We start from the raw sequence: 22,665 nt of genomic DNA on the forward strand, positions 1-22,665 counted from the left end.
GATCTGAGTTTGACACCTGTGGTTTAGATCAGTGGTCCCCAACTTTTTTGTAACTGCGGACCGGTCAACGCTTGAAAACTAGTCCCACGGACCGGGGAGGGGTTTGTTTTTTTTGTCATAAAAAAATAAAATCATGTGTGCTTACGGACTGTATCCCTTGCAGACTGTATTGATATATATTGATATATAATGTAGGAACCAGAAATATTAATAACAGAAAGAAACAACCCTTTTGTGTGAATGAGTGTAAATGGGGGAGGTTTTTTTTTGGGGTTGGTGCACTAATTGTAAGTGTATCTTGTGTTTTTTATGTTGATTTAATTAAAAACAATATTTTTTTTAATTCTTCAGGTGGTTGGGGACTACTGGTTTAGATGAAACTAATATTATAATATTATAATACTAATAATATAATATTAATAATATTACAAACTAATATTACACTATAAGGTTGGAGTCTGATCATGACTAGACATTGATATCGACACCCAATATCGCTCCCTTGTGGTGGAAAAATATACCGGTCATAACTTCCTTTCTTTCACATGCTGCTATCTTCCTGAAATTTTTGGTAGCGGGTCGGAGCGTTGGGTAGAGTGTCCTGCCCTGAGATCGGTAGGTCGTGAGTTCAAACCCCGGCCGAGTCATACCAAAGACTATAAAAATGGGACGTATTACCTCCCTGCTTGGCACTCAGCATCAAGGGTTGGAATTGGGGGTTAAATCACCAAAAATGATTCCCGAGCGCGGCCTCCGCTGCTGCTCACTGCTCCCCTCACCTCCTGTGGGATGTAACAAATGGGTCAAATGCAGAGGGTAATTTTACCACACCTAGTGTGTGTGTGACAATCAGTGGTACTTTTAACTTTTTTTTTTAACAGTGCTAACAGCTTTAAAGGGGAACATTATCACAATTTCAGAATGGTTAAAACCATTAAAAATCAGTTCCCAGTGGCTTATTTTATTTTTCAAAGTTTTTTTCAAAATTTTACCCATTACGCAATTTTTAACCATCGTTATAAACACCCGTCCATTTTCCTGTGACGTCACATAGTGAAGCCAACACAAACAAACATGGCGCATAGAACAGCAAGCTATAGCGACATTAGCTCGGATTCAGACTCGGATTGAGTTTGAGTTTGAGTTTGAGTTTATTTCGAACATGCAAGTATACAACATGATACATCACAATCTCCAGTTTCTCTTTCCAACATGTTCGAAAAGGAGTAGGAAGAAGCAGAGCTTATTTAATCCTACCCCTTTTCTTTTACATAACAGTTGCTAAAACTTTTGTTCACTTCCTGTTCTCAATTTATTCACAATATACTCCATAAGTAATCACAATAAAATAAGTAAATAAATAATAATTGGTGAAGTAAGTTACATTTCATATGGTGAGATAAGTAAGATTATTTTGTGAGTGAAAGAATGAAAGAATGGATGAGTTAAATAAATTCAGAATGTTTATCATGGTTCTTCTTCTTTGTACTTTGTAAACACTTTAAGTTTGAAGAGTTTCTTGAAGTGGATCATATTAGTACATTGTTTGATTGCTTTGCTTAATCCATTCCATAATTTAATTCCACATACTGATATACTGAAGGTCTTAAGTGTTGTACGTGCATACAAATGTTTTAAATTACATTTCTCTCTAAGATTATATTTCTCCTCTTTTTTTGAGAAGAATTGTTGTATATTCTTGGGTAGCAGGTTATAGTTTGCTTTGTGTATAATTTTAGCTGTTTGCAAATTCCCTATGTCGTAGAATTTCAGTATCTTTGATTCAATAAATAAAGGATTTGTGTGTTCTCTATATCCAACATGATGTATTATTCTGACTGATCTTTTTTGTAACACCGTTAATGAATGAAGTGTACTTTTGTAATTATTTCCCCATATTTCTACACAGTAACTCAGATATGGTAACACTAGTGAGCAGTAGAGAATATGAAGTGATTTTTTGTCTAGAACATGTTTTGCTTTATTCATTATTGACGTGTTTCTTGCTACTTTATGTTGTATATTTTTTACGTGAGATTCCCAGTTCAATTTATCATCAATCATTATACCTAGAAATTTGGTTTCATTTACTCTTTCAATTTCTATTCCGTCTATTTGTATTTGTGTTTGACTTTCTCTTCTACTGTTACCAAATAGCATTATTTTAGTTTTACTGAGATTCAACGATAGTCTGTTTTTGTCAAACCATCTTTTTAATTTGTTAATTTCTTCTGTTATTATTTGTAGTATCTTCTGTGTGTTCTCTCCTGAACAAAACGCTGTTGTATCATCCGCAAATAATACTAACTTTAAATCTTTTGTAACTTTACAAATGTCATTTATATATAGATTGAATAATTTAGGTCCTAGTATTGATCCCTGAGGTACACCACAGGATATATTTAGCGTTGTAGACGTGTGTTCGCCTAGCTTCACGTATTGTTTCCTGTTCATTAGATAACTTCTTATCCAGTTTAAGACCAACCCTCTGATGCCATACCGTTCTAGTTTTTTGATTAAAATATTGTGATTAATTGTGTCAAATGCTTTAGTTAGATCCATAAAAACTGCTGCCGCACATTTTTTATTATCTATAGCATTGGTAATTTCTTCTGTAATTTCAATTAAAGCCATCGAAGTTGAAACATTAGCTCTGTATCCATATTGATTTTCTTCGAGTATTCTATTTTTATTTATGAAACTCTCTAATCTGTTATTGAACAGTTTTTCAATGATTTTAGAAAATTGTGGAAGTAAGGAAACAGGTCTATAGTTTGTAAATTGATGTTTGTCGCCAGTCTTGTAAATTGGTGCAACTTTAGCTATTTTCATTTTGTTTGGAAATATACCTGTTTGAAATGATATGTTACTAATATACATTAATGGTCCTGAGATCTCTTCAATAACCTTTTTTATCGTTTCCATATCAATTTCATTACAATCAGTTGAAGTCGTAGATTACACGATTATAACTATTTCCTCCTGTGTCACATTACTGAGGAACATGGAGTTGGGATTTCGCTCTATGGTATCATTATAGTCCTCAATTGAAACTGGGTCTGGAATCCTTTCTTCCAATTTTGGTCCAATATTTACAAAGTAATTATTGAAACTTTCAACTACTTCCTTTATGTTGTCATTTTTTTTTACTTCCGTCTAAGAAGTATTGAGGGTAGTCCCTCTTAGTGCCATTTTTAATAATGCTATTGAGGATGCCCCATGTTGCTCTCATATTAGTTTTGTTCTTGTCCAATAATTCACTGTAATATTCTTTTCTACATAATCGTAGTATGTATGTTAACTTGTTTTGGATTTCAGCGGCTTAAGCGAGTCAATAGATTACGCATGTATTGAAACGGATGGTTGTAGTGTGGAGGCAGGTAGCGAAAACGAAATTGAAGAAGAAACTGAAGCTATTGAGCCATATCGGTTTGAACCGTATGCAAGCGAAACCGACGAAAACGACACGACAGCCGGCGACACGGGAGAAAGCGAGGACGAATTCGGCGATCGCCTTCTAACCAACGATTGGTATGTGTTTGTTTGGCATTAAAGGAAACTAACAACTATGAACTAGGTTTACAGCATATGAAATACATTTGGCAACAACATGCACTTTGAGAGTGCAGCCCAATTTTCATCAATTAATATATTCTGTAGACATACCCTCATCCGCGCTCTTTTCCTGAAAGCTGATCTGTCCAGTTTTGGAGTTGATGTCAGCAGGCCAGGGAAGCTAGGGTCGATATTCTTCTCTTGATCATCTTCGGTGGCATAAGGGACGGTGTGAGCCAAGACATCCAGGGGGTTTAGCTCGCTCGTCTGCGGGAACAAACTGCCGCCATTGCTTGCCGTGCTACCGAGGTCCTTTGTCCCTGAATTGCTCACACAAGATTTCTTTGACTTTATCGTTGGAAATGCATCTGCTTTGAGTGTCGCAGGATATCCACACATTCTTGCCATCTCTGTCGTAGCATAGCTTTCGTCGGTAAAGTGTGCGGAACAAACGTCCAGTTTCTTGCCACTTTCGCATCTTTGGGCCACTGGTGCAACTTCAATCCGTCCCTGTTCGTGTTGTTACACCCTCCGACAACACACCGACGAGGCATGATGTCTCCAAGGTACGGAAAACAGTCGAAAAAAACGGAAAATAACAGAGCTGATTTGACTCGGTGTTTGAGAAAATGGCGGATTGCTTCGAGAGCGAATAATAGAAAGGCGTTTAATTCGCCAAAATTCACCCTTTTAGAGTTCGGAAATCGGTTAAAAAAATATATGGTCTTTTTTCTGCAACATCAAGGTATATATTGACGCTTACATAGGTCTGGTGATAATGTTCCCCTTTAATTGTATACATCTTTTTGCAAGTACTTAATGACAGCAGCCACCTTGCACAACGTAACGATTAAAAACTTTGACTTGTCCCTACCGCCCGAATGCAGCTGAGATAGGCTGCAGCATCCCCCGTCCCCGCGACCCTGAAAGGGACAAGCGGTAGGAAATGGATGGATGGAAAATAAGACAGGGAAAAAATCCACAAAGTCAAGGAAATTGTAATAACACAGCTAAATGTGGAACAATACAAAATATTTTGTCTTTATATCCACTCAAAACATGTGGCAAACCTATTTCAGCAGGTTTATCAACACCACTTGTCAGGTTCAAACACTGATGACATCTATTAAACGAGACAAGAAGCAAGGAATTAAACAGAGACAGATTTAAATTTGGCTCAACTTGAGGAGAAACGTCTGGGCTGTACTCTTGTACAGTCTCCAGCACGCTCTGGCGGAAGATTGTATGCCACCTCTTTTTATTTGGACTTCCCCTGTTTACATAACAACAGCTGTTTCTAAAGGAATGGGGGGGGTATGTAAACAGCCATTGTTTTCGGTCACGTTACCGCAAAAGAAAAAGATGCCTCGGGCTAGGACTGGTCTTGGATCGAGCTTGGGCATCGTACAGAGCGGAATTTTACAAGCCTTTGGCTTGGTGCAACAAAGACAGCTTTCGTCTGTTCACTGGGAACTCAGAACGGAAAGTTTTTGGATAATTTACATACTATTTTTCCGACACCATTTTTTATTTGTTGATTTCAATAAAGCCTTTTTTTTTTTTTTGTTCAGCAGGTCAATATCTGTTCTAAGATTCACAAGGAGGTGGAGCTTATAAGAAGAACCTGGTGCAAAAGAGGACAAAACAAGGCATTCTTTTAGTTCCAGTTCATCTGATTGGCTCCTGGCACACATTGTCTTTAAAAATGCGTTGTCTACGATCTTCTGTTACCAAAGTAAAGATGGAGCGACAGTAACACGGTTGCAATAATGCCTACCTAGTGAGTGCACATTTGAGAGAAACATTCTAAAACCACAAATGAGTGGTGTGGACAATCAAGACCACCAGCAGACATGTGGTGTAATGTGTTCCCACCTTCATGCAGGCAGCCTCAGGTATGTACAGCACTACAGTAAATGATACTACACAGCACTTGCCTGTATCGCCATAATTGGAAAGCTCCAATGTTCCCAGCATGAAATGAATCACATGTTAAAAAAAAAAAAAAGAAAAAGGAGTGCATATCCATCTCTCAGTTCCAGCAGCGTAATCATGTGACAGGACTTTAAAAAAAGAAGAAGAAAATGTGTCATTTCCCTGTGATTCTTCATTGGAGAGTCAAAACAGGCGGCACTTCCTTAAATGTGTTCCTTCACAAGAAGCTCTGCAGGGATACAAAAAAAATCTTTATAGGACAGATAAAGAACGGTAAAAAAACCCCCCACTAATTTACAAACCCCGTTTCCATATGAGTTGGGAAATTGTGTTAGATGTAAATATAAACGGAATACAATGATTTGCCAATCATTTTCCACCCATATTCAGTTGAATATGCTACAAAGACAACATATTTGATGTTCAAACCGATTATTTGCAAATAATCATTAACTTTAGAATTTGATGCCAGCAACACGTGACAAAGAAGTTGGGAAAGGTGGCAATAAATACTGATAAAGTTGAAGAATGCTCATCAAACACTTATTTGGAACATCCCACAGGTGAGCAGGCAAAATTGGGAACAGGTGGGTGCCATGATTGGGTATAAAAGTAGATTCCATGAAATGCTCAGTCATTCACAAACAAGGATGGGGCGAGGGTCACCACTTTGTCAACAAATGTGTTGAACAGTTTAAGAAAAACCTTTCTCAACCAGCTATTGCAAGGAATTTAGGGATTTCACCATCTACGGTCCGTAATATCATCAAAGGGTTCAGAGAATCTGGAGAAATCACTGCACGTAAGCAACTAAGCCCGTGACCTTCGATCCCTCAGGCTGTACTGCATCAACAAGCGACATCAGTGTGTAAAGGATATCACCACATGGGCTCAGGAACACTTCAGAAACCCACTGTCAGTAACGACAGTTGGTCGCTACATCTGTAAGTGCAAGTTAAAACTCTCCTATGCAATGCGAAAACCGTTTATCAACAACACCCAGAAACGCCGTCGGCTTCGCTGGGCCTGAGCTCATCTAAGATGGACTGATGCAAAGTGGAAAAGTGTTCTGTGGTCTGACGAGTCCACATTTCAAATTGTTTTTGTAAACTGTGGACGTCGTGTCCTCCGGACCAAAGAGGAAAAGAACCATTCGGATTGTTATAGGCGCAAAGTTGAAAAGCCAGCATGTGTGATGGTATGGGGGTGTATTAGTGCCCAAGACATGGGTAACTTACACATATGTGAAGGCGCCGTTAATGCTGAAAGGTACATACAGGTTTTGGAGCAACATATGTTGCCATCCAAGCAACGTTACCATGGACGCCCCTGCTTATTTCAGCAAGACAATGCCAAGCCACGTGTTACATCAACGTGGCTTCATATTAAAAGAGTGCGGGTACTAGACTGGCCTGCCTGTAGTCCAGACCTGTCTCCCATTGAAAATGTGTGGCGCATTATGAAGCCTAAAATACCACAACGGAGACCCCCGGACTGTTGAACAACTTAAGCTGTACATCAAGCAAGAATGGGAAAGAATTCCACCTGAGAAGCTTAAAAAATGTGTCTCCTCAGTTCCCAAACGTTTACTGAGTGTTGTTAAAAGAAAAGGCCATGTAACACAGTGGTGAACATGCCCTTTCCCAACTACTTTGGCACGTGTTGCAGCCATGAAATTCTAAGTTAATTATTATTTGCAAAAAAAAAAAAAAGGTTTATGAGTTTGAACATCAAATATGTTGTCTTTGTAGTGCATTCAATTGAATATGGGTTGAAAAGGATCTGCAAATCATTGTATTCCGTTTATATTTATATCTAACACAATTTCCCAACTCATATGGAAACGGGGTTTGTATATATATCTATATAGATATATATATATGTGTGTAGCCTATACATATATATGTGTACATAATATATTAATAGAATGGGTATATGATTACTATAAGAGGATATTAAAAGTATGTGAAAGTTTGCGTTCAACCTTGTTTACTTCTGTGACGACCGCCTTAAAGTTTTGTAATAAATCAGACATATAAAGCAGATAATATGCTCCAAACATGAGTGTTTTGCATTTTTCCCGTCATGCTTTATAATTATTTTAAATGGGTATAATATCACATTTTTAATGGTGCGTGGACATTTAAAAAAAAATAATATTTACAAAGTTCAGAGAGCAGGTTGTGTTGTGTGACCACGTGTCTTGACTTTTTGTGCCGGTTGCATTTTTGTTGCACCGTGATTAGGGAAGGTTGTCTGGATTGGGTCACAAAAGTGAATGCTGTGCTGTGTTCACATTAAACCACAATTCACGGTGATTGAACTGGATTACCAGATTGCAAGATATTTAAGCATAAATTTGAATATACCCCACGGGCCAGATTCCTTATTACCCCTCATCACGTCTCACGGGCCAGTTTGGACACCCCTGTGTTAGACGATTGCATGTACAGTTAATAAATTTTTTTAGGATGGCCACAGTTTGACCCTGGTACGGATTATTTCTCTTATTATTTGCAATGGTGAAAATGGTATGTTTTGCACCGTAGAGTTTCCACTGTAGTGTTTTATGGCCGCTCAGTCGGAGTAGCCTCACAAATAAAGAGAACTACAATAAAAATATCCAAATGTTGACCTTAGACTTGAGCAAGTTCAGCTTCTTTGTCTGCCTCAAACTCGCCCTCGTTGTCGTCATCGCCGTTATAATCAGCCAGCTCCTCCTCCATCACCTTGTCTGGAAGACAGGAGGAGAGACACAGGTTAGTTGTCACACTACTTATGTCTCACCACCAGAGGACGCTGTCTCTCAAATTGTGGTACAAAAATATGGAACTGGGACCAGAGCTCACCTACATAGTGTTCTCTAGATTAAGACAGCTGAACTGTGAGGTGAAAAGACCTTTTGTGTTTTCATTTAAATTGTAAATATTCAGATTCTCAGTATTTGTCTTCTAGAGTTTGACACAAAGAATTTATAACAAAAGAAAAACAAGTATGGCGTTAGCTAGATAATTAGTTTGACAAGATTGTTAGTTTGATGCATATACTCATTAATACACATCACATCTACAGGTGAAACGCAGAACATTAGAATATCGTGCAAAGGTTCTTTTATTCCTGCAATTAGATCTACATAGTGAAACTAATACATGACATAGGCTCATAACATGCAACTTAAGATATTTCAAGACTTATTTAGATATCAATATGGCTTACAGCTTATGAAAACCTCAAATTGAAAATCCGGTGTCTTTAAAATTCTAAGAAATAAAAGGATTGACATATAACACTTTACATGCAATTAGTTAATAGTAGAGATGTCCGATAATGGCTTTTTTGCCGATATCCGATATTGTCCAACTCTTAATTACCGATTCCGATGTCAGCCGATGTCGATATATACAGTCGTGGAATTAACACATTATTGTGCCTAATTTTGTTGTGATGCCCCGTTTGGATGCATTAAACAATGTAACAAGGTTTTCCAAAATAAATCAACTCAAGTTATGGAAGAAAATGCCAACATGGCACTGCCATATTTATTATTGAAGTCACAAAGTGCATTATTTTTTTTAACATGCCTCAAAACAGCAGCTTGGAATTTGGGACATGCTCTCCCTGAGAGAGCATGAGGAGGTTGAGGTGGGCGGGGTTGGGGGGTCGAGGTTGAGGTGGGAGGGGGTAGGGTGTAGCGGGGGGTGTATATTGTAGCGTCCCGGAAGAGTTAGTGCTGCAAGGGATTCTGGGTATTTGTTCTGTTGTGTTTATGTTGTGTTACGGTGCGGATCCATCCATCCATCCATTTTCTACCGCTTATTCCCTTTGGGGTCGCGGGGGGTGCTGGAGCCTATCTCAGCTACAATCGGGCGGAAGGCGGGGTACACCCTGGACAAGTCGCCACCTCATCGCAGGGCCAACACAGATAGACAGACAACATTTACACTCACATCCACACACTAGGGCCAATTTAGTGTTGCCAATCAACCTATCCCCAGGTGCATGTCTTTGGAGGTGGGAGGAAGCCGTAGTACCCGGAGGGAACCCACGCAGTCACAGGGAGAACATGCAAACTCCACACAGAAAGATCCCGAGCCCGGGATTGAACCCAAGACTACTCAGGACCTTCGTATTGTGAGGCAGATGCACTAACCCCTCTTCCACCGTGCTGCCCTACGGTGCGGATGTTCTCCCGAAATGTGTTTGTCGTTCTTGTTTGGTGCGGGTTCACAGTGTGGCGCATATTTGTAACAGTGTTAAAGTTGTTTATACGGCCACCCTCAGTGTGACCTGTATGGCTGTTGATCAAGTATGCCTTGCATTCGCGTGTGCGTGTGTCAAGTCGTAGATATTATGTGACTGTACCCAAAGGCAGCGCCTTCAAGGATTAATTGGCGCTCTGTACATCTTCCTGCGTCCGTGTACACAGCGGCGTTTTAGAAAGTCACAAATTTTACTTTTGGAAACCGATACCGATAATCTTGAAACCGATACTTTAAAAAGTAATATCGGAAATTATCAGTATGTATCGGCCGATAGTATCGGCGGTCCGATATTATCGGACATCCCTAATTTAAATTGTAAAAAAAAATAGGATTTGTACATGACAAAAAAACTCAAATATTATTATGTAATGAAATTAACAACTTAATCAAAATAGTTGCCAAAGTGAGTTATAATTATATTCAACCTGAAAAAATTACACGTATTTTTAATTTGAATTTGCATTTTTCAAAATTCAACATCAAAACTTTGTCCGTTTCAGAGAGTTAGGGTTTGAGTTTGAGTTTGAGTTTATTTCGAACATGCAATCATACAACATGATACATCACAATCTCCAGTTTCTCTTTCCAACATGTTGGAAAAGGAGTAGGAAGAAGCAGAGCTTATTTAATCCTACCCCTTTTCTTTTACATAACAGTTGCTAAAACTCTAAAGTGTTCACTTCCTGTTCTCAATTTATTCACAATATACTCCATAAGTAATCACAATAAAAATAAGTAAATAAATAATAATTGGTGAAGTAAGTTACATTTCATATGTTGAGATAAGTAAGATTATTTTGTGAGTGAAAGAATGAAAGAATGGATGAGTTAAATAAATTCAGAATGTTTATCATGGTTCTTCTTCTTTATACTTTGTAAACACTTTAAGTTTGAAGAGTTTCTTGAAGTGGATCATATTAGTACATTGTTTGATTGCTTTGCTTAATCCATTCCATAATTTAATTCCACATACTGATATACTGAAGGTCTTAAGTGTTGTACGTGCATACAAATGTTTTAAATTACATTTCTCTCTAAGATTATATTTCTCCTCTTTTTTTTGAGAAGAATTGTTGTATATTCTTGGGTAGCAGGTTATAGTTTGCTTTGTGTATAATTTTAGCTGTTTGCAAATTCACTATGTCGTAGAATTTCAGAATCTTTGATTCAATAAATAAAGGATTTGTGTGTTCTCTATATCCAACATGATGTATTATTCTAACTGATCTTTTTTGTAACACCGTTAATGAATGAAGTGTACTTTTGTAATTATTTCCCCATATTTCTACACAGTAACTCAGATATGGTAACACTAGTGAGCAGTAGAGAATATGAAGTGATTTTTTGTCTAGAACATGTTTTGCTTTATTCATTATTGACGTGTTTCTTGCTACTTTATGTTGTATATTTTTTACGTGAGATTCCCAGTTCAATTTATCATCAATCATTATACCTAGAAATTTGGTTTCATTTATTCTTTCAATTTCTATTCCGTCTATTTGTATTTGTGTTTGACTTTCTCTTCTACTGTTACCAAATAGCATTATTTTAGTTTTACTGAGATTCAACGATAGTCTGTTTTTGTCAAACCATCTTTTTAATTTGTTAATTTCTTCTGTTATTATTTGTAGTATCTTCTGTGTGTTCTCTCCTGAACAAAACGCTGTTGTATCATCCGCAAATAATACTAACATTAAATCTTTTGTAACTTTACAAATGTCATTTATATATAGATTGAACAATTTAGGTCCTAGTATTGATCCCTGAGGTACACCACAGGATATATTTAGCGTTGTAGACGTGTGTTCGCCTAGCTTCACGTATTGTTTCCTGTTCATTAGATAACTTCTTATCCAGTTTAAGACTAACCCTCTGATACCATATCGTTTCAGCACTATTGCGTCATACTCCACCTATAGCTTTATCCCGTATGGGCTGCTCTCGTTTCTCCAAATCCACGCCGCCAGCCACCTGCTCCTCCTGGTCGTAATCCTCTGTCTCGTCTCCTCTATGACGAATGGCGTCGTCTTTCCTCGGGCCGATCAGCATGCCTTCCATTCCCGGGTCTGCTTCTAGAAGACAGCACTGGGCTCGTCACCAGGAATGTTCCAGCGAAGATGTTTGCTAATGTCTACCTTCTGTGTGGGCGTCGATCACCTCCACCTCGGTCTGATTCTTGGTCAGCGCTTTACTTGTCTGACCCTTCTCCGTCACCAGGGCTCCCTCTGTTGGCGGGTGCTGCTTGATGGCCGTGGCGTCTTTTGTGGTGTCCGACAGGGGGGTGTCCTTAGCAGGGGGCGTGTCCAATACATTGTCTGAGAGGAAACAAATGAGCCAAGTAAAACTATTACTGCATGTTCCATCTGTACTGGGAAGTCAGAAATTCTGAGTTCATTGTCGGAAGCTTCAATTTGAACGCACCTCGAGGTGGAATTTCCGACCCGAAAAGTCGGGAGCATTCTCACCAACCCTGAGTTGGCTTCAAAGATAGCTGCTCTAAATGTAAACAATAACATAAGCTCTGGTGAAATCCGTTATTAGCACATCTGATTAGTTTTTGTCGGACTAAATTAGCCATTTATGATGTATTGTTGGACGTTTATATATGGTAATGTTACTGTAGTGTGAACTACATTTATTTCATGTGTTTTAGAGGTTCTACAGTACATCACTGGCAATAGCGTCTTGGTTTCCTCTTAATCCACCATGTTTGAAGGTTTTAGAAAAAGTGCATATTTGTTTACATTCCGACAAGGCAAGCGCAAAAATAGCTTTCGTGGATGTGGCCATCCTGATTAGGGATGTCCCGATCCAGGTTTTTGCACTTCCGATCTGATACCGATATTGTTTTTGCACTTCCGATCCGATACCGATACTGACCGATACTGGCCTATCCGAGCATGTATTAAAGTTTAAAGTTATTTAGCCTACTTAGTTGTCAGAATCATGTTGAAAAGGGGTTTAGTACTCTTGATAACAACTAGCCAGCTGAATTAGGGGAGTTTGAATAATACACAATGGTTGGTAACAAGAAACTGACCTGTTTATTCAAGGATAAACACAAAATAGACAAAATTATACATGACAAACAGAAATGGCATCATTGAACTAGAAGGCTGGGCGATATGGCGTTTTTTTAATATTGCGATATTTTAAGACCATATTGCGATACACAATATATATCTCGATATTTTGCCTTAGCCTTGTATGAACACTTGATGCATATAATCACAGCAGTATGATGATTCTATGTGTCTACTTTAAAACATTCTTCTTCATACTGCATTAATATATGCTACTTTTAAACTTTCATGCAGAGAAGGAAATCACAACTAAAAAAATCACTATTTTTTTCATACGGTGTTGATCTGGAAATGTTTGCCTCTGCATTTTGATGGTGTGGGCGTGTGGCGCCGAATGGAGATAAGGGTCTCGACAGACGTTACAATATTTGAACAATGATGACGAAAACTGTTTTCTCTGTCGTGTCCGTGTGTCGAAAATTGTTATGCGCTTATTTTTTTATTTGATTTTGTGCGTGGCATAGATTTGCCGTGCGCAGAAGACGCTTGCGCAGTGCGCAATTGCACAGGCGCGCACCTTAGAGGGAAGGTTGCTCGCACGGCTGCGCTAGCATCACAGCTAACGTTAGCCATACTGCTACGTCTCTGCTGGGAGAGGGCGTATACGTATGTGACGTATGACGTGACAGTATGTGACGTGTGTAAGAAGGTGCGCTTGCTGTCTGTGAGAGGGAGATACAGGAAAGAGTGAGAAGAGCCTGTCGTGTAATGCCAGCAGCGAAAAGCAACTGCGTGAGAATCCACAGACGTGTGGATGTGTTGAAGGTGTGCTGGAAAATGCGGAACGGAAATTAGGGAGCAGCAGAAAAGTGGAATGTATTATTTAAATCGGTGCGTTGGAAAACACGGACCGGAGTTTTTTTTAAAACTGGATCTGGATCGGCATTTTCCCATGCCTTGCCGATACATATTTTTTTGCAAATATCGGCGGCCGATCCGATCCAAATATCGGATCGGGACATCCCTAATCTTGATGTCCGACCTCGTACCTGGGCTGTGACGTCATTCCCACACTGCAAAAACTGAAATCCAAGTCAGATGAAATATCTCAAATAAGGGTGATATTTGCTTATTTTCTGTCTGATAAGATCATTCTTCTCACTAAGCAGATTTTATGTTAGAGTGTTTTACTTGTTTTAAGAGTTTTGGTCCTAAATTATCTCAGTAAGATATTACAGCTTGTTGCTGAGATTTGATGACCTATATTGAGTAAAACATGCTTGAAACGAGAATATCAACTGTTGCAAAGCTGTGTCATTAACACAAGTATAAAACTACTTTTTTGAAGGCCTACTGAAACCCACTACTACCGACCACGCAGTCTGATAGTTTATATATCAATGACGAAATCTTAACATTGCAACACATGCCAATACGGCCGGGTTAACTTATAAAGTGCAATTTTAAATTTCCTGCGAAACTTCCGGTTGAAAACGTCTAGGTATGATGACGTATGCGCGTGAAACGGAAGCATTGGGACGCCATTGTATCCAATACAAAAAGCTCAGTTTTCATCGCAAAATTCCACAGTATTCTGGACATCTGTGTTGGTGAATCTTTTGCAATTTGTTCAATGAACAATGGAGACTGCAAAGAAGAAAGCTGTAGATGCGATCGGTGTATTAGCGTCTGGCTACAGCAACACAACCAGGAGGACTTTGACTTGGATAGCCGCCGACCGCATCGATGATCGGGTGAAGTCCTTCGTCGCTCCGTCGATCGCTGGAACGCAGGTGAGCTTCGGTGTTGATGAGCAGATGAGGGTTGGCGTAGGTGGAGAGCCAATGTTTTTATCATAGCTCTGTCGAGGTCCGTAGCTAAGTTAGATTCAATGGCGTCGTTAGCAACAGCATTGTTAAGCTTCGCCAGGCTGGAAAGCATTAACCGTGTAGTTACAGGTCCATGGTTTAATAGTATTGTTGATTTTCTGTCTATCCTTCCAGTCAGGGGTTTATTTCTTTTGTTTCTATCTGCAGTTAAGCCCGATGCTATCACGTTAGCTCCGTAGCTAAAGTGCTTCGCCGATGTATTGTCGTGGAGATAAAAGTCACTTTGAATGTCCATTTCGCGTTCTCGACTCTCATTTTCAAGAGGATATAGTATCGGAGGTGGTTTAAAATACAAATCCGTGATCCACAATAGAAAAAGGAGAGATTGTGGAATCCAATGAGCCCTTGTACCTAAGTTACGGTCAGAGCGAAAAAAGATGCGTCCTGCACTGCACTCTAATACTTCACTCTCACGTTCCTCATCCACGAATCTTTCATCCTGGCTCAAATTAATGGGGTAATCGTCGCTTTCTCGGTCCTAATCGCTCTCGCTGCTGGTGTAAACAATGGGGAAATGTGAGGAGACTTTCAACTTGTGACGTCACGCTACTTCCGGTACAGGCAAGGCTTTTTTTTTAATCAGCGACCAAAAGTTGCGAACTTTATCGTCGTTGTTCTATACTAAATCCTTTCAGCAAAAATATGGCAATATCGTGAAATGATCAAGTATGACACATAGAATGGATCTGCTATCCCCGTTTAAATAAAAAAATGTCATTTCAGTAGGCCTTTAAAGTAATCATTTCTTACTTCAAGCATGAAAAAAAAAAAATCATGACTTTGACACAATTGTGTCTCATAATTAAAACGGATGACGGCCAAAAGGACTTTGCTGTTTTATTTTCAATGAAACAATAGAAAATACGTACTCATATAGTAGTACAGTTGGCACAGTACAGTAAACTGACAGTTAATATTTAAACATTTAACATTTCTAACAATTTTGAACAGAAATAGTTCATGCACGTTCAGATAAATTCTTCAAAATTACAATTAAAAATGTTTTGACTGGGGGCCAGGCTGTATATATGCGTACTAATTGACTGAAAGAGCACACACTTGGCGCGATGATGTCATGTTATCGATGGAAAAATGCATTTTTGGACCATATGATTTGCCTGAGCGGCAAGGAAACCCCGAGAGTAACAAGCGGTTGCCTTGTTGCCTTTCCATTAAGAACAATAAATTAGTTTTTAGTATAAGTTTGGTGGTTTCAAGAAAAATAATGCAGAGTGCATATCATTATGTCAAGATAATGGCACTAGCATTTACTTAATTTTAATAATATTTTTCAACATATTGAGCAAAAGGGTCTCGTTTTTTTTTCTACCAAGAAAAGTGCACTTGTTATTAGTGAGAATATTTTTATTTTAAGGTATTTTTGGGTTCATTGAAGTTAGCTAATTTTACTTGTTTTGGAAAGTCAATTTTCTTGTTCTACTGGCAGATAATTTTGCTTAGTTCAAATAAAACACCCCTCATTTTTGAATTTTTTTTTCTTGTTTTTGAACACTGACTTTTTGCAGTGCAGCTTCAACTTCCAACTTCTGAGGTAAATGGAACGCAACGTTAGGTTATTTTCTCCACACCAAACATTACAGTAGTACTTGTGAATGTACTCAAATACACCTATGATATTGTACCATAAGAAATAATTTGTTCTCAGGTCAAGCTGTGACCATCATAAAACCGGTGTTACCTGTATAGGAAATGTGTCATACAAGTGTAAAAAGAAGTTAGCCTTTGTTAATAACAAAAACACTAACATATCACAAGAGTAATGTAAAAATAAATATGTTGCGTCACATTTCCTGGCATTCTTAGTCGTCACAAGTGTAAAAAGAAGTTAACGGTGGTAGAAATGAAATATTCTATGCTCACCTAACTGAAGTCTCTCTGACTTTAGAGGCATGTTTTTGCATGAAAATGTGGTCCAAATCCAAACTATGTGACCTCAGTTGTGTTTGACTTGAGTTACTTGTCCATCCATGAAAACAGAATAATCCATATTATGTCATGTATTTTGTACACACTGGTGATTTGCGGCACAGCATTTGACTTGGTAACATTCTTACAAAAGTGTAAAAAGAAAGTAACCGCCGTACGATATAAAAATAAACACAACTCTACGTCAATTTTGATGACAATTAACACAAAGTCGAGTTCCAAATTACTCCATAAGAGCATTATTGGACTAAATAACTTTAATTTGTTTATGGTAACTTTAAAATAAAAAGTGGTTTGATGGCGCTATCTGCAGCAGGGTAAAAAAAAAAAAGTGCTGCTGCTATGAATGCAGCAGAGGGCGCTGTCTCCCAAGTCTACATTCTCAACAGGAAGATGTGTTGACAGACGTTACTGTAAAATGTATGCTCAAATTATCTCTTAATGTTTAAAACTGAATTTAAAATGTGTGTAATGCCTGCGAGAAGCGCTCAATCAGCATTTTTCTGGCTTTTGAAGGGTGCGCCAATCAGCCTATTTCATGGAGGTAGACACTTTGCTGTCAGTTGATTGGTCGGCAGAGAACCATCATTTGTGAGTATTTATAATGTTCGACCCCAAGGGTACCCAAAACACACCAAACCTGATCCGGCCCGCCAGCGTCCAAAATCAGGCCAGCGGGAAGTCCCAAATTAAAAAATAAATGAATATATATTGTTTAATTGTTTTATTATTATTTTTTTTATCTGTCCTTTCTAATCATTTTTCTACATTGCAAAAAGTCAGTGTTCAAAAACAAGAACAAAATATATAAAAATTAGGGGTATTTTATTTGAACTAAGCAAAATTATCTGCCAATAGAACAAGAAAATTTGGCTTGTCAAGACTTTCCAAAACAAGTAAAATTAGCTAACCTCAATGAACCCCAAAATACCTTAAAATAAGTATATTCTCACGAATAACAAGTGCACTTTTCTTGGTAGAAAAAAAAGAGACCTTTTTGCTCAATATGTTGAAAAATATTCTTAAATTACGTAAATGCTAGTGCCATTATTTTGACATAAAGATATGCGCTCGGCATCATGATCTTTTTTTTCATGCTTGAAGAAATTATTACTTTTAAAAAGTAGTTTTATACTTGACACAGCTTTGCATCAGTTCATATTCTAGTTTCAATAAAATCTCAGCAACAAGCTATAATATCTTACTGAGATATTTTAGGACCAAAACCCTTAAAACAAGTAAAACACTCTAACATACAATCTGCTTAGTGAGAAGAATTATCTTATCAGACAGAAAATAAGCAAATATCACCCTTATTTGAGATATTTAATCTTACTTAGATTTCAGTTTTTGCAGTGTACCGCTTGTTACTCTCTGTGTCTCCTAACCATCCATCCATCTTCTTCCGCTTATCCGAGGCCGGGTCGCGGGGGCAGCAGCCTAAGCAGGGAAGCCCAGACTTCCCTCTCCCCAGCCACTTCGTCCAGCTCCTACCAGCTCCCGAAGCGTTCCCAGGCCAGCCGGGAGACATAGTCTTCCCAACGTGTCCTGGGTCTTCCCCGTGGCCTACTACCAGTCGGACGTGCCCGAAACACCTCCCTCTGGAGGCGTTCGGGTGGCATCCTGACCAGATGCCCGAACCACCTCATCTGGCTCCTCTCGATGTGGAGGAGCAGCGGCTTTACTTTGAGCTCCTCCCGGATGACAGAGCTTCTCACCTTATCTCTAAGGGAGAGCCCCGCCACCCGGCGGAGGAAACCCATTTCGGCCGCTTCTACCCGTGATCTTGTCCTTTCAGTCATAATCCAAAGCTCATGACCATAGGTGAGGATGGGAACGTAGATCGACCGGTAAATTGAGAGCTTTGCCTTCCGGCTCAGCTCCTTCTTCACCACAACGGATCGATACAGAGTCCGCATTACTGAAGACGCCGCACCGATCCGCCTGTCGATCTCACAATCCACTCTTCCCTGACTCGTGAACAAGGTACTTGAACTCCTCCACTTGGAGCAAGATCTCCTCCCCAACCCGGAGATGGCACTCCACCCTTTTCCGGGCGAGAACCATGGACTCGGACTTGGAGGTGCTGATTCTCATCCCAGTCGCTTCACACTCTGCTGCGAACCGATCCAGTGAGAGCTGAAGATCCTGGCCAGATGAAGCCATTAGGACCACATCATCTGCCAAAAGCAGAGACCTAATCCTGCAGCCACCAAACCAGATCCCCTCAACGCCTTGACTGCGCCTAGAAATTCTGTCCATAAAAGTTATGAACAGAATCGGTGACAAAGGGCAGCCTTGGCGGAGTCCAACCCTCACTGGAAACGTGTCCGACTTACTGTCGGCAATACGGACCAAGCTCTGACACTGATCATACAGGGAGCGGACTGCCACAATCAGACAGTCCGATACCCCATACTCTCTGAGCACTCAAATGCCTTTTCCAAGTCCACAAAGCACATGTAGACTGGTTGGGCAAACTCCCATGCACCCTCAAAGACCCTACTGAGAGTATAGAGCTGGTCCACAGTTCCACGACCAGGACGAAAACCACACCGTTCCTTCTGAATCCGAGGTTCGACTAGCCGGCGTAGCCTCCTCTCCAGTACACCTGAATAGACCTTACCGGTCTATGTCTCCTAACCGCTCAGGCAAATCAAATTGACTAAAAATGCTTTTTCCCATTGATAAAGTGACATCATCGCGCTCGGAATATATATATATATATATATATATATATATATATATATATATATATATATATATATATATATATATATATATATATATATATATATATATATATATATATATATATGCAAAAAATTTTAACCGGTTGCGGTCCCCCCCGAGTCAAAAAGTTTGAAGACCCCTGTTGTTAGAATAACTATGTATATATTATCACACTAACTTTAGTATACTTAAAGTCCATTGCTTTAGTTATTAGCTATTGTGCTCAAGTTAGACTTTTCTAATCTATGCAAGAACAAACCTTCTTGTCTGAGGGGTGGCCTCAGCCACAGATGTTATATTTGTTTTAGCCCGCTAACAGCCAAGGACTTCAACGACCTCAACGAAGATAAGATGACAGCACACAGACGAAGCAGAGACTTCAAGGACCTCAACGAAGATAAGATGACAACACGCAGACGAAGCGGGGACAAGGCGAAATCACAAGGCCCCCCAGCACATTCCTGGACCTGCGTTGCATAATATATGTGACCACCCCTTTTAGAGGCGGCCTTAGTGTTGTTGACTGTGGAACTCCTGAATAAATAGAGGGACGCAGGAGCTGAACCTTAGAGCGTAGGGCGAGACAGTGACTAAGTGTGTAGCTCCATGCGTTCTCCTCATGAGCTAAATTGAACTCTGTCTCTGCATGATTCCTTGCTTCTTGTCTGATTAATGGATGTCATCAGTGTTTGAACCTGACACCTGTTCTACACCATGTACTTTACCTTCCTTGAAGATCTCATTGGTCTGTAGTGAAGGAAGTTCATTTCCTTTAGTCACAGAGGGACTGAGTATGTCGCTCGCATTGGTCGCTGTCTTCATCGTCACCGCCGCTGCCTCCTCTTTTACGCCGCCATGTTCTGCCTTCCCCTGTCGACGTTAACAGTCTTAAACCGCCGTTCGGCGTCTTCTATAACGACAGGTTTTGGATTTGATCGTTGTTACCTGTGGGACAGCAGGGAGGAGGAGCAGCTTCTCCATCTTCTTCTGAAATTCCATTTTGGCAGCCTCCACTCTCTCGTCACATAGCTCCCTCTGAGAGAGGACCTGCGAGTTACAATGTGTCCTACACAGACACACAAGTAAGGACATGTTACCCAGCATGCCATTTCTACATGGATGTATTAGGGATTTCGTGGTCCGCATCAACAAAAAAATAGATTAAATCGGATTGCATCAAAAATCTCCAATATAAACGCTCTGATACGAGCAGTCCTGCAGTGTGTTTATTGTGCAAAGCAGGACCGACCGTTAACATCTAAATGTCCTCAATTAAGCACACACGGTTTGGTCTTTTCTTCTATTTTAGTTAAGTCATTTAGAAAAGGTAAACATTCTAGGCTACTAGGTGCATGCATTCAATGCATGCAGCAACACAACAGCCAAGCACGCAATAGCCCACAAGCTAAACTTAAGTGTCCTTAATTGAACAATATCATAGTTTAAAATTAGAGATGTCCGATAATGACTTTTTTGCCGATATCCTATATTCCGATATTGTCCAACTCTTAATTACCGATTCCGATATCAACCGATACCGATATATACAGTCGTGGAATTAACACATTATAATGCCTAATTTTGTTGTGATGCCCCGCTGGATGCATTAAACAATGTAACAAGGTTTTCCAAAATAAGAGAACAACTTCAACTCAAGTTATGGAAAAAAATGCAAACATGGCACTGCCATATTTATTATTTAAGTCACAAAGTGCATTTTTTTTTTTTAACATGCCTCAAAACCGCAGCTTGGAATTTGGGACATGCTCTCCCTGAGAGAGCATTAGGAGGTTGAGGTGGGCGGGGTTAAGGGGCCTGGGGTTGAGGTGGGGGAGGGGTTAGGGGATAGCGGGGGTGTATATTGTAGCGTCCCGGAAGAGTTAGTGCTGCATGGGATTCTGGGTATTTGTTCTGTTGTGATACGGTGCGGATGTTCTCCCGAAATGTGTTTGTCATTCTTGTTTGGTGTGGGTTCACAGTGTGGCGCATATTTGTAACAGTGTTAAAGTTGTTTATACGGCCACCCTCAGTGTGACCTGTATGGCTGTTGCTTAGCAGAGTTCAGTGATACAAATGCATGTCAAGTTACAAGAGTTAACTCATCATATGAAGCCCTCAGGTTCCCCCCATGATGCTGTCCCTCCTACCTTTTTTAATGAAGTGTTTTCTTGCATAGGGCAGCCTGTTCTTAATATTTTAAATAGCAGTCTGTTTTCTGGAGTAGTTCCTACCAGTTTTAAACACGCCGTGGTTCAACCGCTTTTAAAGAAACCTGGTCTGGACAGTTCAGTTTTAGCCCATTTTAGACCTATTTCTAAGCTGCCTTTCCTCTCAAAGATTTTGGAGAAGATTGTTTTTACCCAGTTAAACACTTTTTTAGAGGACTGTGATATTTTAGAAGTCTTTCAGTCTGGGTTTAAACCCCTCCATAGTACCGAGTCAGCTTTATTAAGGGTTTTTAATGACATCCTTCGAGCAACAGATTTAGGTGATCATGTAATTTTAGTTTTACTGGATCTAACAGCAGCATTTGATACGGTGGACCATAATATTTTAATTAGACGCCTGCAGCATCAAGTGGGCATCTGTGGTACTGCTTTGAGTTGGCTGAAGTCCTATTTGACTAACAGGACCTTCTCTGTGAATGTTGCTGGATCTGAATCCTCCGTTGCTCCCTTGACATGTGGGGTCCCACAAGGCTCAGTTTTGGGACCACTTCTCTTTTCTATTTATTTACTTCCCCTGGGCTCAATCCTAAGAAAGCATGATATTTCTTTTCATTGTTATGCCGATGACACACAAATGTATTTTCCATTAAAGAGAAATCATGCCTCTTCAATACAGCCATTACTTGCCTGTCTTGAGGATATCAAGGCCTGGATGGCCCTAAACTTCTTAAATTTTAATGAAAAGAAGACAGAAGTAATAGTGTTTGGACCTAGTGGTACCTGTGAGCTCCCCCCTGTTGACTTTGGCCCTTTGGCTTTGCACGTTAAGCCCATGGTCACCAACCTGGGCTTTCGTATTGACTGTGATTTTAAATTGGACCGTCAGATTGGCACAGTGGTGAAAGCCAGCTTTTTTTATTTACGTCAGCTGGCCAAGGTTAAAAACCTTCTTTCTAGGCAACAGTTAGAGACAGTAATCCATGCCTTTACTACATCTCGGCTGGATTACTGTAACTCTTTATATTTTGGAATTAGTCAGTCCTCCCTCTCACGTCTGCAGCTGGTCCAAAATGCAGCTGCCCGACTTTTAACTAACACAAGAAAAAGAGAGCACATTACTCCTGTTTTAGCCTCCCTCCACTGGCTGCCTGTG

General features: G+C 39.7%; 1 protein-coding gene across 1 annotated transcript in view; it reads right to left on the minus strand.

Annotated features, from left to right (window-relative positions):
- Window positions 1–4,325: 4,325 nt before the first annotated feature.
- The window catches only part of LOC133575815 (protein GOLM2-like), a 34,368-nt gene continuing 16,028 nt past the window's right edge, over window positions 4,326–22,665 (minus strand). Inside the window, exons 6-11 of the mRNA XM_061928670.2 lie at window positions 20,290–20,410; window positions 20,070–20,214; window positions 11,888–12,067; window positions 11,666–11,824; window positions 8,126–8,224; window positions 4,326–5,719 (exon numbers count right to left, since the gene is read on the minus strand). Of these exons, the coding sequence (XP_061784654.1) occupies window positions 8,127–8,224; window positions 11,666–11,824; window positions 11,888–12,067; window positions 20,070–20,214; window positions 20,290–20,410 (703 nt within the window). The 3' untranslated portion in view covers window positions 4,326–5,719; window position 8,126. The remainder of the gene's footprint in view (window positions 5,720–8,125; window positions 8,225–11,665; window positions 11,825–11,887; window positions 12,068–20,069; window positions 20,215–20,289; window positions 20,411–22,665) is intronic.

This window comes from Nerophis lumbriciformis, linkage group LG33 (assembly GCF_033978685.3).
Source record: "Nerophis lumbriciformis linkage group LG33, RoL_Nlum_v2.1, whole genome shotgun sequence".
In the NCBI taxonomy this organism is placed as follows: domain Eukaryota; kingdom Metazoa; phylum Chordata; class Actinopteri; order Syngnathiformes; family Syngnathidae; genus Nerophis; species Nerophis lumbriciformis.